The sequence below is a fragment of the Ixodes scapularis genome, unplaced genomic scaffold (assembly GCF_016920785.2).
Source record: "Ixodes scapularis isolate PalLabHiFi unplaced genomic scaffold, ASM1692078v2 PGA_scaffold13__105_contigs__length_92229423, whole genome shotgun sequence".
NCBI classification, from domain to species: domain Eukaryota; kingdom Metazoa; phylum Arthropoda; class Arachnida; order Ixodida; family Ixodidae; genus Ixodes; species Ixodes scapularis.
In genome coordinates, this window is record NW_024609839.1 from 75,117,023 (window position 1) to 75,134,509 (window position 17,487).

The 17,487-nt window shown below is 44.4% G+C and overlaps 2 protein-coding genes across 2 annotated transcripts; both read right to left on the reverse strand.

Annotated features, from left to right (window-relative positions):
- Positions 1-1,162: 1,162 nt before the first annotated feature.
- On the reverse strand, positions 1,163-9,787 carry LOC121835461 (DNA-binding protein RFX6-like). The gene is made up of 11 exons (XM_042289682.1): positions 9,704-9,787; positions 9,022-9,099; positions 8,659-8,772; positions 6,415-6,464; positions 5,815-5,909; positions 4,848-4,906; positions 4,361-4,493; positions 3,512-3,632; positions 3,339-3,442; positions 1,929-2,051; positions 1,163-1,224 (listed from the first exon to the last, which is right to left on the reverse strand). Exons 1-11 carry the CDS (start codon positions 9,785-9,787, stop codon positions 1,163-1,165), a joined length of 1,023 nt encoding a protein of 340 aa, XP_042145616.1.
- Positions 9,788-12,222: 2,435 nt separating this feature from the next.
- Positions 12,223-16,418, reverse strand: LOC121835562 (transcription factor RFX4-like). The gene is made up of 4 exons (XM_042289966.1): positions 16,314-16,418; positions 13,553-13,676; positions 12,662-12,723; positions 12,223-12,383 (listed from the first exon to the last, which is right to left on the reverse strand). The coding sequence occupies exons 2-4, from the start codon at positions 13,673-13,675 to the stop codon at positions 12,269-12,271; spliced, it is 300 nt and encodes a 99-aa protein (XP_042145900.1). The 5' UTR covers position 13,676; positions 16,314-16,418; the 3' UTR covers positions 12,223-12,268.
- Between the last annotated feature and the right edge of the window lie 1,069 nt (positions 16,419-17,487).

Here is a 17,487-nt window from a genome sequence, read left to right on the forward strand (position 1 = left end):
TACAACGTGAAGTGAACCCCTCCTGCGGGACTTCAGTGATGTCCACTGTGAAGTCACGAGGTAGCCGAAACTCCAAGCAAGATTCGCTACGTGTCATCATGACGTCAGATGTTACGCTACCGTATTCCATGCTGAAACATCGTGTTGCAGTTTTTTCTTTAATTATTTTACATTGTTTGTAGCAGCGGTTGTAATTAAATGTTCTGAAATAATAGCATGCCTTGAAACTAAAACTCAAGACTGAGTGGTCATAGATGCACACGAACGAGACAAAACACCAGTCTTCTTCTCTTTTTTTTTATTGTTATCAACCACAGTATAGCCCTTCATAACCTCATTTACAAACTCATTTATAATCTCATAAATAGTGTATTTTGTTATCTAAAGAATAACAAACCTAAGTGGTAAAAAAGTAAAACGTATCTGAGTGTTCGTCTGCAATGCACCCAAGCGTGACTCTCGCGCGCACGTGACCGTCTGCAAACGTCAAGATGTGCGCCGCACTCTAAAAGAAAAACATGAAAAATTTTCCGAAATTTTGAACAACTCTTTTATAGAAGTGCAACACGCTAACGCGCGCTTCGTTATTCGGTCTTCGGCAGCGTATTCGTGCACTAAGATGGCTCCCTAAAAAAAGCAGGCGTGTCGTTTGAAGTTCGCGGGGTAGCGCACATTCACGCAGGCGTCGCCATCTGGCGTACGTATTTATAATTATTTGCTGCGTACGCGAATTGACACTTCTTGGCGGGCATCGTTATTTTTATAAATAATCTCCCTGTCACGACACTAAATTATAAATTTCAGTTGGATAAAAATTAATAAAGTTCGACAAGTTTTTAAAGATTTTGTGAAGTTGTTGAAGATGATACTGAGCCGCTCAATTTTCAGGGCACAAAGCAGACATATGATATGTACCTCTGCCAGACGGCACCTAAAATGCCCATCAACTGTAGTTGAAGTTCAGTGCAAAACACCGTTGTTATGTTCTGCCTAAATATACGTTGTGTTCATTGCCAAAATGTCTACATGGATTGATTGCGCGAACAAGGCCCACACGCCTTGACGTTGTAAATGCAGGAAATTAGGACTACGGTGACAAATCGCTCAGAAGTTTCTCGACATTTGAGAACCGTTATTAATTGCTTGAGGTTTCTCTTTTGTTCTATTCCCGGTTGCTGCAACTCAGAGCCGCCCAGGCGGACGCCATCTTGATCCGTAGTTCCTCTGCGTGACAAATAAAAAAAGCACAAGCTTAAAATTCCGCCCCCGTGGTGGGAACTCTAATAAACAAATCTGTGACAAAGCTTTTTTTTTTTTTATACTTAATGAAGTGAGCGGTATTTGGATAGCTAGCCGTAACGGTGCCAGTGTTATCTGACTCAATCTGATCTTGAAAAAAAAAACGCTTTGCGTGCACTGAGAGTACGCGACAAGATAAATTCGAGCCAGCGTAAGGCGCGGATAGGCGGTAGCAAAAATGTAGAGGCGAGATGCGTTGAAGTATATTATACCCCCATCCCAAACCATAAAACAAAAGAAAAAAGAAACGCGCTGAGTCATTGTGGCGTTGCACTCTCGGCCCCATGTTTTCCTCGCACTATAGTTCAGTAGTCGCTCGGTCGTTTCAGCTTACTCTATCGAAGGCTTCGCGTGGGAGGGATATTATGCACTGCGCAAGTGCAGTGTATACACGAACTCAACCCTCACGCCACAGCGGAGGCGCTGCTGTTGGCACTGTGCATCCGACAAAACGGCGAAAAAAAAAAAAAAAACTGGGACAAAGTAGTAAAAATGCACACAGGACTGCGTATCCGCAGAAGGCAGAAGGCTTCCGCAAATCGGGTTTCTTCGCACGCGCTGCGCCCGCACCAGGTGTGGGCAAACGCGGGTTTGTTCACCGTAGACTACAGTCCCCTGAAACTTCTCACCAGGTCGCAAGGCCAGCGAGAGGACCGCCTCCTGGCGACGCAGACGGGCATCCCTTGCCACCGACGTCTCGAAGGCGAGCAGCATGTACTCCTCAGCCATGACACGCACCAGGTGGATGTGACCTTGGGAGCCCAGCCGAGACGCGGGTGAGTCATCGAAATTATACAGGTAGCTTACACGTAGACGCTAGTTAGACTCCTGTTTCACGGGCACTTAGAGCTCATTCACACTGGAGGCGGATCCGCGTTCGCAAAGTGGTTGCGAACGCGGTGGTATAAAGATCCAGCAAAAAAGCACGCGCACTTGATGTCATCGAGTGCGCGTGCAACTGTACTGGATCTTTGTACAACCGCGTTCGCAGCCGCTTTGCGAACGCGGATCCGCTTCCAGTGTGAATGAGCGGTTAGAGCTGCCGCTCACACTGCTCCATACATGATGCGTATGGTATACATGTCTGAAGACAGTGTCTGTATGGCCAATGTGACCGCCATACAAGGAACAAACATGCCTCAGACAATGACTGCAGGATGTCTTTTGTATGCAGTGTTGGCAGTGTGACGGCGGCCTTAAATGCCTTCAAAAGAAATCGCGGCACACCAGCGCACTCTGATGGGCACGTGCAGTGTCCAGACCTCCGAGCTCATTGACCTATTCTTCAATGAGCTCGTCGCGAAGCACGTTGAATCAACCCGAGACTGGAGAAGAAGAGAAACATCAAACAACATCATAAGAGCATTTCTCTTCTTCCCCAGTCTCAGGTTAATTCAACATGGTTGATATTCACCTGCTCGCGTGCGCCCTTAGTTTATTTTTGCTATGAAGATCCCCGTTTTAATATTCCATGGATTCATGTAGAACGCCATAATACCATTTCATACGAGTGAGAGGTAAATAATGGGTTTGAAAATACGTGCACATGTGTCGTGTCATATACGGCATTAGGGATCTTTCAAACGTTGAGAGCAACGCACACAAAGGACGATCGTGAAAGAATGAAACTCGCGCATAGGCGCTGCCACCAACGAATCCAAATTTCAGTTGCAGAAGACCACCTTTTCCTTGTTTATGATGGGTCATGACCCGGGTGAAAAATGCCGAGTCATTGGGATACGGACGCATGCGCGGCGTCTGATATTTCGCGAAGAGAGCTTTTGCGCATGCTCAGAACGCACCGCACAGCCCAGTAGACGTAACCGAGTGATGCAGGTGTGCACACCCTGCTAGATTAGCTATCTTGCTTTCATAGCACGTTTTGTTTTCTTTCTTTAAGTCCTTGTGCCGACTGGAGAGTGCCATTTCCGTCTTGTCATCAACGTTGCACCAACTTCCCTTCCGTATCTATATACACCGCCGCGCGTCTTTCTTCGCAACCCCATGTCAACACTGCACGATTTGAAACGAGCGCTTACCGAAACTTGGAGATCCTGAAAGGGTGAGGTGTCTCATGATTGCCGAAAAGAAGAGCATCCAGGAAAGCATGAAGTCCTTGTAGACGTGGCTGCGACTCTGTTTACTCTCACTCGTGATGCAGACATCCTGAAAGTGCGAATAAATGATGTTTGTCATCACTTATAGTTGCCACTATCCCGCCCAAGAACATAGAGAACGCACCAACGCAGCGTTGTCCATCGCCATGTCCAGCCACTCCGTCAGGTCCTCGACTGAAGCGTGTTTTTTCAGCAGTGAGATGAGCTCAGCCACGCCTGCAGCGAGACGAACGGGCATTAGTGTGTTCTGGGTATCCATCACTTTTATATCCCAAGCATGTTAGAAAACCAGGACAGGTATTTTCTGGTAAGACACAAAGGACGTCATGGTGACATCCTTTGGCGAGGTGCTGGTCGCAACCTGGGACGAAATTGCTTTCAAACTTCAAAGTATTAACTTTGGGCGAGACTGTCACCCTCTCTTGACGACTGGCAACATTTGGCTATGTCCTGCGTTTCAGATACTTTAACGTCAATTTGCGCACGGAAGAGTTATGCGTATGAACTAGGAAGTATGCCTGAACCAAGGGCTGCGTTGTGCGTTTAGGAGTTGCGCTCTTTCAAAGGCAACATAGTTTAATAAGCATGCATCGGTGGTTAGAGGTAATCACTTTGAAATTGGTTCCTAAACATTTTGATTGGGTGATGCTGCAATCTCATTGGCTGCTCCGTGATGAGCTGATGGGGCCGGCGAACCAATCAGTGCTGTGACTATTAATCCTTGTAGTTCCTAAGTAGTCAGCAGCTATTGTAAATGGGCAATCTTGATCAATCTCGATCATATTTCGCTTAACGATTCGTCCGTCTCAAGAAAATCCTGGAGTCAGATATAGTCTCAAAGCCAAGGCATAAAAACTTATTTCGCCTTGCGGTATTTAGTTGAATTGGTAGATGCGTGATGGTAGGTTACAGAAGATCTCTAAGGAATCATAAAAGAGACGTACCAATGTCAAAGGTCGTTCTTGAGTCGTCCAGGCAACAAAATGCTTCCGTCGCCACGTCGTCCAAATCCAGTCCGTTCAGGTCGTCCAAGATGCAATGCGTGTGGTCGGCGTTGGATAGCACGCTCCGGCAGGACTTCGGATCAACACGTGGAAGAAAAATACCTTGGTCGCCATGATCGGTATTTCACTATTAGTAGAGTTAAGTCACAGGCTAATAATAACAACATAAGCTTCTCCCAATGAATGGATGGACGAGAGGAGAGTAGAGCAAACAAAGAGGAAGCATTACTTCCAGAGTTTGACATTTTCTATCATATATACATGTTTCTATAGTCAGTGACAGGTTAAGAAGCCAGTAGATGCTTCGCCCCCAGCAAGCGCTCGTTGCCTTCCGCTGTACTCTGGCTGTGCGTGCAACAAAGGGTTATCAAAGACAGCATGCTCGCTTTTGACACGATACAAGAGTATGCACCAGATGAAAGCTTACCTGAGCTAGTTTTGTGAACGAGAGCTGACGCTTCAGCACCTTCGTCCATTCTTGCAGAACTGCAATCCGAGGAGTCGGAATACGATGTCTCAGGTCAAGTTTACAACGTCGTTAATAATTGCTGCTTACAAATAACACCAACAATTTCGTCAACTTATATGCGAAATCTTTCGCTCTGACAACGCCTTCTAATGTACTATTTGGGCTAAATGCAAGGCATACTTTGTCTTGAAGCGTAATAAGTTGAACTTGCCGAAAGAATATGTTAAAATTCGGTTGCCGGATTAAAAGGTAAGCCATACACTTCTGATTAAACAATTATGACACTTGAAACTTGACTCTGGCATTACCTTCTGGCTGGAAGCGTTCTTGAGCGGTAGAACACAATCTGTAGTGCATACTCTTTCCTGACTGGCGCATCAGGATCAAACTAAATAAATACACAAATAAGTAGCAATAATTCATTCCGGCGTTCGCCAGCCGGGAGGAAGCTTGCGTTGCTCCCCGTAGCTTTTGTCAGTTTCGAGTTTTGCTTTGTTTTCCTAACAGACATAATTGAAAATAGGCATAAATTAAGTGGTACGGTCTTTTTTTTTTAATTTAGCGGGCTAAACTTATTAAGAAAGAGCGTAATTTTATTATAGGGTGCCTAAAACCGGGAAGAAGTCAAGCGAGAAGGGCTCGGAACGTAAAAATCTGCGTTTGAGAACCCTTAAACAGGCTCATTTAGTGCTTCCTCGATCTCGGGTATTCATTAAAAATTTATACCAACTTGTCTGGCTTGTCACTGGAACCAAAACTGGCGCATCGCAATTAAACTCAGAAAGAAACAGTTTATCTTGTCAGTACCATGCTCTAATTATGCTAACTTTAATGTACTAGCTGTTGTCGACTCATCTGGTTGTAGAAAGTTTGTTCACGACGTGCACGCGTGAATTGATAGATGAAAAAAGAAAAAAGATTATACCTTGAATTCTACGGTGTTGAACTGAACCGGGAAGCGTAATGCGGCAGATCCAGTCGGGTAATCCTTCGACGAGGAAGTTGATTTCTCTTTCGTAGCTTGTGTCGACAGTATTGGAGAAAAACAAATATTCAAGCAATCAATTCGTAGCGTAAATTTTAGATTAGACAATTATTAATATTATCTTGAATTACACGCTGCCGTCGCATTACGAGGTATGCGTCCTCACTTATTGCCATTCCAATCCAGCCACTCTGGCTCCGTAATTTTGAGTGATTAAACTCAGCACAAAGGGCCGGTGTTTGTCGTTTGATGTGTTCTTTCTTATTGCGATGGCGAGTCACGCTAAGTTGCATTAATTAAAGTTGACGGTTTCTTTCTCCTAAAGAGGGAACTTGACTTAAACTAATATAATTTGCCTTCAATTTTTACAAAATAATAAATCATTATATCAACGATATAGTCTTTGCCCGTAACTGATCTCTCGCTTTCTGTATTTTTCAGTTTCTCTCTTATACGTCTCACAAATCTACTGATTTCCAAGCTCTGAATTTCGGAGAACACCGGCAGGACTGGTATAATTGTGCCACGCAGATGTCTCACCTTTCGGGAATATCTTGAATTTCCTTGGGCATCAGGATTTCTTCCATAACCTGTAAAAGTCGACCCATCTCTAGATGTACCCTATTTGTAGGAATTTAGTTCACTCCGATAATTTACATGCACAAGTTGACCAAAATGATTTGCATAACTTTCCCAGTGATAAACGACAGTAGCGTATGTTCCACACTCCAACTGTGGATACATGTTTATGCTGAAAAAGTCTGCAGTCCGACAAAACCGTATTGCTCGGGTCCAATTTTGTTTAACAAATATATATAGATGGGCCGTTTCATTTGGATTCAAGCAACGAGGTGCAGTCGTATTTTTTTTTTACTCAATTTTTTTTTATTTTTATTTCGTGGCGCATGTTTTAAGAAGAACAATCCTTTTTATTTCAATATCCTTTAGTTTCTTTAGTTTCTGAGAAAAAAAAAAAGATCTCAAAAAAGTGGGAAAGGACAACGAGGTTTTGACGATTGTCGTGTGTGCCATTTTTGAATAACTCTCAATCTCAAAGTATTCAAAAGAGAGCGTCTATATCTTTTTAGTGTAATATATATTCAAGTAGGTGAAACGACATAACAACTACTACTTATTATTCGTCGCTCCAAGTTTTGTAAAAATACCCAAACATGCCTCCGCGAACAACTGTGACATAAATTACAGATTTCTTCCTTTTTTTTCTTTTTTTTTGAGTCGACTATGTTTAGTATCGCTTTTAAAATATTATCACGTGTAGAACCGGTCATTGCCTTCCAAATTAAACAATATTTGTGTTTTTATCATGTACTAGTACTGAGAAATAAATTATGAAACAGAGAAAGTTTTCACTTTTCGTTCAATTTCAGCGCGCTGTGTAAAAAAAAATTAATTTATGTATTGCATTGTATGTATATGCATTGGTTTTGAGTTTTAAGCCTCTAAATATGCTAAAAAAAGAGCAAATGCCGATGGTGGGTTTTGACGATTATCGTGTGTGGCGTTTCTGAACCACTCTCAATCTCAAAGTATTCAAAAGAGAGCTTTTATATTTTTTTATTGTTATATATATGCAAGTCGGTAAAACGACATTCCAACTACTATTTATTATTCGTCGATACAATCTTTGTAAAAATCCCCAAACATGCCTCCGCGAACAACTGTAACCTAATTGCGGTTATTTTTTTTTTCTAGTCGACCATGTTTAGTATCGCTTTTAAAATAATACCACGTGTAGAACCTTTCACTGCTTTCCAAATTGAGCTAAGTCTCTGCCTTTATCACGTACGAGTACTGAGAAATAAATTATGAAACAAAGAAGGTTTTCACTTTTCGTTCCATTTCAGCACGCTGTATAAAAAAAAAACATTTTTAATTTTTTTTTTTTTTGCTTTTTTGAGATATTGTTTTTCGGAAACTAAAGATGTTATGACATTAAAATAAAAAAAAAAGAATTGTTCTTCTTGGAACATACGCCACGAAATATAAAAATTTGAAGCAAAATAAAAAATACGACTGCACCTCGTTGCCTGAATCCCAAATGAAACCGTCCACATATATAATTAGGAAGCATTATGCCCGGAGGCTTTAATGTGATCAACTATTGAGGGCGCTCGTCCCGTCCTTTTCTTCTACTGGTATTTGCATTTTTTGCTCTGCTTTCTCCATTTAGTCATCAATCAACACGCCTGCATCGCCACCTTAATACACTTCGTGTTATATTTTTTATCTATTTTAGGTTTCAAAGTGCGATCTCATGGGCGAAATCGAGAATAAAAACAAATGTTCGTTTCAAAAGTTTGATTGATAAATATTTGTTCATGACCTTTCCCGGTCTGAAATTCCAACTGCGTTCATCTAATCCCCTTTCTCCTGTTTCACATTTTGGCTGCGTTTCCGCCGCACACTTGAATCTTAGCTCCCCGCTTCTCTCGTTCACGTCTTCTCCACCGGGCGGCGTCGCCTCCCTCGGAGTTGCGAATAGCCAACCCGCCGCCCTGAAGAGGCTCTTCTTCCAATAATTGTTCGTTGCTAATTAAGACAAACCTCAATAGACGTTTGAAAGTACGGCTTCTGGGCGCCGTCATCTTGTTGCTGGTGTGGGCAGATTGTTGATAGTCAAGCACTGGCTGAAGCCGTGGGTACGCCTCAGCAACGCTTGACTATCAGACGACCTATCCATACCAGCAGCAAGATGGCAGCGCCCAGAGGCCGCACTCGCAAACATCTATAGGCGGTCGGACGCGAGATATAAATCCTGATTACCCCGTAGAGGTAGCTGTCCCAAACTGTCACAACGTCCAGAACCACGTCCAGGGACACGAAGGCGAGCGTGGACTCCGAGATGCTAGTCCAGAAGTGGAGCACGAGGTCTCTGACCTGTAAACACATTTCACAAGTTGTTATCACTGACAGAAACACAAGGCGTGGCGAGTTTATACGCCTGCGCAGAAAGCTGATTCGCGTGAGAGGATCTGCGCACGCGCAATGCCGACAGCAGCGCATCACCGTGCTGGTGTGACTTCAAATTGCTGAGTTGGTCTATAGCATATATTTCGCCGTCTTTGGCGATTCTACGCAGGTCGTTGAAAACATTGTGCAAGCAAGGACAAGCAATGAAACACCCACGGCTTCGAAGTTGGCGGCGATCACGGCATCCAGGAGACTGCAGCAGTGGGCCCGGTACATGGCCAGAAAGCTGTCCAGCTGTAAGTGACATTAATGCTAATGCATCATGTAAAGAAGACAGTTCGTAGATACTGTCCGACGCGTGTTTTATTTTTCCTGCCCTGTCCCTTTTTTTAACCATACAAAACAAAATAACTGTCTTTAGACATCTTCGAAGCATACGTATGTATATAGGACAAACATACGTAAGGCGTGTCCGCGTGTAATTCGCTCATGTGGGGAGGGGGGGGGGGGAGGGGGAGGGGGTGCGGCGTTAAACTGTGGGGACTGTGGGGAGGGGGGGGGGGGAGGGGGTGCGGCGTTGAAATAGGAGAGCGATAGAAAGAGAGAGATGACGTAAAAGAATGGAAGAAACACGCACTGCGCATCGGGAACCAATCAGCCTGTTTCCGATGCTACGCCAGGATAATGAAACGTCACGCCTTATACCATGACGAAAAGCGACATTGACGAAAACGAAAACCTAACAAAACCGTGTACTTTCATTTCATTTAATTTCATTTATTTCACCTCAAAGGCCCAGTTAGGGCATTACATAAGGTAATGCGATCCTGACATCACACATGACTGTGCCATGGGAGCTTACTATGTACCTTACTGATGTGGTAAATGTCAAATATACCTTATCTTTGTCGATATATTCCGGGATTCGGAGGTCTTGGGGTTCGGGCCAGAAGTTCCACCCGTGGCGTCTGCCGCGCTGCATCCAGGATCTCCTTTCGACGTTGTGCTACAGCGGGACGATGGAAGTACCTTGTCTGGACAAGTTTGTTTTGTTTCCGGCGAAGTAGTAATCGCAACAGTTGCACCTCAGAATGCCGCTCAATACATGGCTTGTCCGCGACGTTATCGCATCATGCCGGTGATCATTTTTAAGGTAACCGGACAAAAGCTGACCGGACAAAAGCTCACCGGACAAAAGCTCACCGGACAAAAACTCACCCGTTTTTTCACACACCCGGACAAAAGCTCACCTATTTTTTTTTTTTTTTTTCTTTTTGCTACCCGGGTGAAACACGGGCCGGGATAAAGTGCGGACGCGATGGAAATTGCACAATTTTTAGAAGAACTGGTACCACCCCATCCCATGCCGGGGTGTCGACAGATAAGCCATAGGCAGAGGAGCAACGATTTGGGACCAAAAAAACGAACTCACCCTTCGGTAACCGCGCTTTTTCATTGTGCTTGGGTAAGGTTTGAAGTGGATGGCTAAGAAAATTAAATTGTATCCGTCATTTTACGTCGTAAATATATTTGAAATAAATTATTATCTCAGTGTTATGTGAAAGGGAAACTGAAGCGAAACTGTAATATACAAACCTTTGAGTTGCGAAGTGGGCCTTTTGGACAAGTGCGAGACAGATGATTAATTTAGAAAGCTGTGCGGGATTTTAGATAATCTGGTGTTGTTTCCACCACAGCTTGTGCCCGAAGAACTAACCTACATCAGGGAAAAGTCTATCGGTGACATCGGTGACCCGCTAAAGTACTTTGATTGCACGTATGTCAACGGCCCCTTCCGTTATGCTTCTGCTCCTTCTGCGTCGGCACCCAGGGCGAGTTCTCCCCTTTGCCTGACTTTGCGCCGACGACGACCGGAGTTTCCCCCGGAGCGGAGGAATATAATAATAATAATAATAATCTTTATTTCCATTTAAAGAAATGGTGGAGCGAAAGGCGAAAAGCTTCAACAAGAAGCTTGGCTGGCCCTCAGCCCTATCGGCAGCCAGTGAACAAACAGTTTTCGTGCAATGAGAAAAAGAAAAAGAAAATCATACAGAAAATTATACATTATAAAATGGGATAACAGAAACAAGACACAGAACACTTAAATAAGTAAAAATATATTACGCAACCCTTTAGGAGATATCGTTTCTATATTTCTATTTTCTTTTTCAAAGTAGTTTAGAAGCTTTGGAATTAAATACCGAAGCATTTGTTGCCCATAATTTGACCTGCATGTGGGAACTTTCCAATATTCATTATGGCGAGTCAAGTAAATCGTAATATTTTTTTCTAATCTAACTATCTCGTTTAAAAGAACACTTTCTTTTTTAATTTCATTCTTAATGGTGAGTAGAAGTCTATAATCAGATAGCTTATGAATTTTAATATTTGCAGATTACTAAACCTATTCTCAGTGTGAGAGTCATAAGGCGCGTTGAAGATGGCTCTTAACTTTTTTTTTTTTTTTAAGCAGATAAATTTTGTTCAGGTTGCATGCCGCTGTTGTGCCCCAGACAAGGTTACAATAACTGAGGAGTGAGTAAAACAGTGCATGGTAAATAATTAATTTCACGCGAACTGGTAGAAGTTGGCTGTGGCGATATATACGTTAAACCAACAACGCGTGAAAATTTGGAAACCAAATAATTTACATGGCTATCCCATGGCATATTTGCAACGAGACGCCACTCTTCAAGATAAAGACCGGACGAGCAACACCTACAAAGGATGGAATAACGGGTTCCAGAAGCTTGTCGCCCACGCCCATCCAAGCGTCTTAAGGCTGATTGAATAGAAAAATCAGGCACTCGTTGCCACGGCACTCACACAAGCCCGGAGAGGTGAGCCCCCAGGGAAGCGTTTGCGAAAAACAACTCTGCGCCCGCAGAATCACCTGAAAAAATATTTGCGAGGAGTTCCAGGTATACACGTACCGAGATCTACCAAGACTGCTGCAGCTAGTGGTGGACTTCATTCGCTTCTAACCAATCGATAAATAAACTTGTTTCTACTCTAATCAACAAACCATGCACCTGTCAAATTTAATTTATCGTTGCATTTTAGTGTCGCACGCATGCACTTAAGTTGTCCGCTCGTCTTAAGACCAACATGAAATTTTCTCCAGGTGAGCTTTTGTCCGGGTCTGTGAAAAAAATGGGTGAGATTTTATCCGGTGAGCTTTTGTCCGGTGAGCTTCTGTCCGGCGAGCTTTTGTCCGGTGAGCTTTTGTCCGGGATTCCATTTTTACTGGTACTTGCCGAGAAAATGCAAATTCGATGGTGCGAAATGCATTCCGCAGAAAATACGCGCTCTGCGTATACTCAACCACAATGGATGCCGATATGATGTCAATGCAAGTCATGTATTGCCTCCATTTTAAACCTACCTCGGTTCGCTTGATTTTCTGACCCGAGAATCTGTAGGAAACGAAAGTGCGTTCTTCTTAGCAGAATGTTTATACTCAAATTTTCACTTTTACGAAGCGCCGGAAATCTTGCCTCGTAATGTTTTTCCCGCAGTAGGCCTGGCCGTAGTAGATGGACGTCGTTTTTACGCCGATGCCGTAGTAGTGATACCTTGAACCGAGAGAACGTAAACAGAAAACTTGATGTTTATCAGTGATTGCGCAGTTCTAACAACATGGCTTTCGAAAGATATGCCCGCGACCCGAGGGCCCCGCCCTTAATAGCACCTTTACGCATAGGGTATACTTAAACATAAAGGAACCTTCAGGCACAAATGAGACTTCTCTCAGGGACTAAAGCGAAGAAAGGTGTTCTTTTCGGGTCAAATCGGAACGTAACAGTAGAAAAATCTACAATGAAGAACAGAGAAAAAATATCGCTTGGCTTACCTTGACTGACCCCTAGTCCCCAGCCTTCGTGTCGTGACTTTGGGAAACCGGAGTCGAATCAACTGAAATCCGTACGAGCAGGAACAAGATTACGTGCAAAGTAGTACATACACTCTAATAATAAAACAAAAAAGGGTATATATGTATATATATATATATATATATGTATATGGTCGGGTTTTTCTTGGCCTTGCTGCAAAACTTCAACGCTCCTTTTTTTTAGTCTTTGATACGTATTTTAGCTGTTTAAAAAGTTTTATCGCACCGTTATCAAGCCCCTCGTAGATGTTGGGGATGTCTGTCCGTCGTCAGTGCGCCGTACGTCGAACTGAAGTTTTTGGGATGCATTATGTGGAACAAAAGGGTGTAAGACGACACCCTTTCTTTTTAGAGTGTACAATCTGTTTCGCGCTCTAGAAAGCGTTTTTCACGGCACATTTTCTTTTAAAATTATATCACGCCCTCCTAAAGCCTTTGAGACAACAAAAATGTATTGACGGCTGCAGTGGTTGTATGGAAGAGCGCGTGATTTCAGTATGCCCATGTACAGAACATCACACAAGTTGTACACCGGCCTGGATGTGCGAATTGTCATTCACGGAGGTTTGCGGCAACTCTATAGCTTCCTCTACCGGATTTTTTTTTTTCCTTGTTCAAAACTATGGGCTATACTCTACTTTAATCAGATCCATTATGATACGTTGCAAGAAGGGAAAAAGAAGCCTCCCCCAAAGCTCTTTACTCGCCATTATTGGTTGTTCCCTCCTTTACCCTTGCCTGCTACCCAGCGTCTCTGTTAAAGTGGAAAGAGCTTTGTAGCAGGAGCTTATTTTGCTATTCTTAACTTGCAACGAACTATAGTAAGGCTTGTGATGTGAATGAACATAAGACCTTTCCAAATGCAGCAGCTCCAACTGGGTTCCAGTGGTTGCGGCGGCAGTTGTCCAAGTAGTGCTGGTACAGGGTGCATCTCGGTAAACAAACCCCAGGAGCCTGCTCGTAGTTGCTCGACATCCTGCGCAAAAGAACCAGCGCGTTTTTGGTGCTTCCCCTGACCAGGCAGTAATGCCAGCCTCCTACGAAGCGCGAGCTAAAAATAACAAAACATTTTGAGGAGGAAACAAAGATTTCAGCTTGTGCATATCCGACGGAATACAACGGCCCTCTTAGGCCAGACTGTACCATGGATTCTAGGACACTATCAATTGAGCTAAAGTGATTACCACATACCATTCTAATGTGTCCTTGCTCTGAAGGCCTTCGACGTCATTCTTGCATTTGGACGATCTAGTCTTCCTGTCACGCGAACCACTCTTCAGACTCATCACCACAAGTATACCAGGTCTTTGCTGAGATGTACTCCCTATAAGTCACTCATTTTCCGACCAACGCAGTGCTTAGAGAAACTACGAGGTGTGGACCCGCAAGAGCCCGCAGAAAGGCGTAGGAGACGGAAACGAGTCCAAGGTTTACTTTGTCGGATGACGAGCGGTCCCACCTTTGATGTGTTATCTGGAACCCTTATCGCAGATTGGGGAAACGGTCCATTAAAAAGAATAATGTGTACGTTGCGGCTGTTCGTTTCACCTATAGATGACAAGGGCAGCGTGAACCACAATCCGCTGGCGCGTGGCGTCCTCTTTGTGAACATTTGGATGTCTCCATGTTATGCCAGCGTGATTAAAGCATTAAGTTCGATCGCAACTGACGCTACGGGCCACCGGAGCCAACCCATAACTTGGAGGGTGTCATGTGAATTTGCGCTCCGCGCGTCGCTCCGCCCTACCGGAAAGTCACGTGTTACCCTACGTGCTAAGGATTGGCTCTGGTGGCTTGTAGCGTTCGCTGTGATTCATCCTATGTAAAGGAGCATAATCTTGTCCTTAAGCATCGAGCGTCTAAAAATCATTGATACATCATACACATGCATGTCCGGCATAATGCAACAAAATCTTTTCAAGATTCAGTTTTAACTTATTTAGCTGCTACCCCTCCTAATTGAAAGTCTACGAGTGCATACATTTTCTTCTTTCATTTCACCGTGCGTAAAATCTATCTTTTGGTCTACTTCTTGGCCCCTTATTCATAATCCAGACTGAAGAGTGTAATCTGGCGCCGACATTTTTAAAATGTGCCATAAGGCTTAATCCTTTTTTTTTTTTTTTTCTTGTCTTATTACCTTCCAGCCTTCAATATTCAAGCCCGGCTCAAGTTCCTGCCAGTCTGCAAAAAGACCTCAAGACCTTCGGCTGTGTCCCCGAATAAACATTAGCACGTTTGTCCTGCACGTCCGTTTCCACTGGTCTTGTGCATTTGTTTGCAAACGCTTGTGTGCATTTGCTTCACACTAGCTCAATCCGGCCCCGATATCCAAGATTGCGCCTATACGAACGAAAGCTATAAAACAAAAGAAGATACCGTTTCTCTTATATTTCCATCTGCACGAAAGGTCCTCAAGCGCAAGGAATATTCCATTTACCTCGATAGCATCTTTGTTAAAGTATTTCCGTGAATTATAAGTGCCGATGAACGTGGACTGCAATCATTATTGTCACAAGGTGAGTGCACCTGAACAACACTAGAAGACAAACGTGATTAAAAACGCTATAATCTACAGTGTTGAATTAGACAAACAAAAAGATAGGTGAGACGCGTATTTCCAGTTTTCCCCGTGAAGACGCTATCCCAATGAAACACTTAAGTACTAGCATTAAAGGCTAAACCACCATGTTTCAGTTATTCAGTAAAGTTAACTCGTGTTATTCGAAACACTCCCTAGGTGGCGCAAGCCGCCACCTGATCAAGAGTTCAGCAGCGAAAGCCCACTTCCAGAGCCGTGTATTGAGAGAGTTTGGTCAATGGGAGGTGCGGGCAGAGTCAGGGCGTGCGGTAGAGTCGGAAAGAGGGCTTGGCATGCTCTCTTGACCAACCAGAAGCCGAAAAGAATCCCCTAGCGGTGGTAGCGAGAAACAGTTCTGAGCCGATCGATCATCGAAGGTCTATGTTCGTATATGGTTTTAATAAGTGCGTAAGAGTGAAGTGTACTTACTCTTTGTGATTGAAAATAGGGTGCACTTGTTGTTTTCATCATGATCATGCAGAAAGATGTAAGAAACGAATGCGCCGCTCAACTCTGTTTTGCGCGGACAGAGTGTGACCGCTCTGACGGCAGATTCCCGGCGCTCGGCGTTTGGCGTACGAATTATGTCGATCGTTCCGCTAGTCGCATTCTTCCACCATCATTTTGGATGAGCGTGATTAAAACATCGCGTGTACCATATTTTCAGCCATCAAGAGTTACTCCAATGCAGTTATCAGGTTTGTTTCTCGCAACCACCACCAGGGTATTATTTCCGGCTTCTGGTTGGTCACATTCGAATTTCTGAAGACGCCCTGGAACACGCCCAGCCCGCTTTCGGCCAATGACGCCTCCTCATTTGTCTCCTATACTTCCCAACAAATGGCCAAACTCTCCACATATACGGCTCTGCCCACTTCCAGAGCGTCTAGCAACCTGCTCACGCCTAACAAACATTTATAATTTCCAGCTCCTCACGAAACCAGCACACGCATGAAACGTCCTTATGAGACCGCTAGATGATTAATATTATAAATATTAACCAATAAACACCTTTATTTAACACCTACTTACACTATTAATTTCCCGCGACAAGAGCCTTCTGGACACACCAGGGGACCGCTGAAACGAACGACGTTAGTGAAGTGCCACGCCTAGTTTGGCCGTTAGAGATAGACAGTGAAGTTGGCCGAAAAAAGTTTTGGCCTTATCAACGCTGATAGGAGGCAAAGATTTTCCTGATAAGGAGGACATTTTTTCGCTCAGAAGCGGCCTATAGGAAGCGAGCATGCCGGCCGTGTCGCGGCGGTCGCCTATTGTTCGCCGCGACCTACCGGTAGCCGCCGCAGGAGCATCGGGGAGCAATGGCGACGAACAGCACGGCAGGCAGTGTCCCCGTCGTGATTACGAAGGAATTTAAGGCAGTTACGAGTTCGGAAAGTTCCTTCGGTAGCCGGTGCCGTCGGCGCAGAATCATCGGGAAGTAATAGCAACGAACACCACAGAGGACAGGGGGCGATTACGAATCCGGAAAACTTCTTCGGTAGCCGGTGCAGAATCATCGGGGGAAGCAATGGCGATGAGCAGCACAGCTAGCACAGCGGATAGTGTTCCCGGGGTGATTACGACGGGGTTTAAGGCGGTTACGAATCTAGAAAGCTTCTTCCGTGGTACCAATATGAAGAAGGGAAAACTCCTTCGTGAATCTGGCCGCGTGTACGACGTGAAGGAGGTCCGTTTCGACGGACAAGTGGATGTCACGGGGCGCCGTACTCCGCTAACAAAATTAAGCGTGCCCGCAAAAAAATGTAGTTGGCGTTGAGTGGACCGTGGTAATTATGTACGTTTATTTCTGAATCAGCTTGACAATAGCTGGGCGATTTTTTTCGCGCCGTTCCGCGATTCCCACTACTATCTTCCTGTAGGCTGATGGAAACATCCAAGTGTAGGCTTAGGGGGGCGACCGCACTCCGCTTCTCGATTCCGGTGAAGTATTTGCCGCATACTTTAGAGTTTGCCGTCGGTGTCGATGCTGTTCCATCGTCGCTAGAATAGAAAAAAGTTAATTGTATTATTCGTCAGCAGCTTAAACAAAGCGCGAACAGAAAGGTAAGAAACGCCACTAACCTGTATGGACGCACAAGTCGCACCTGCAGGTCGCGCAGTACTCCGCCTCGTACGGCCGTACGGCTTCGAAGGGACGATGTAGTACTTCGTGCCGTGTGCGATCTTCGACGTACTGTTGCAG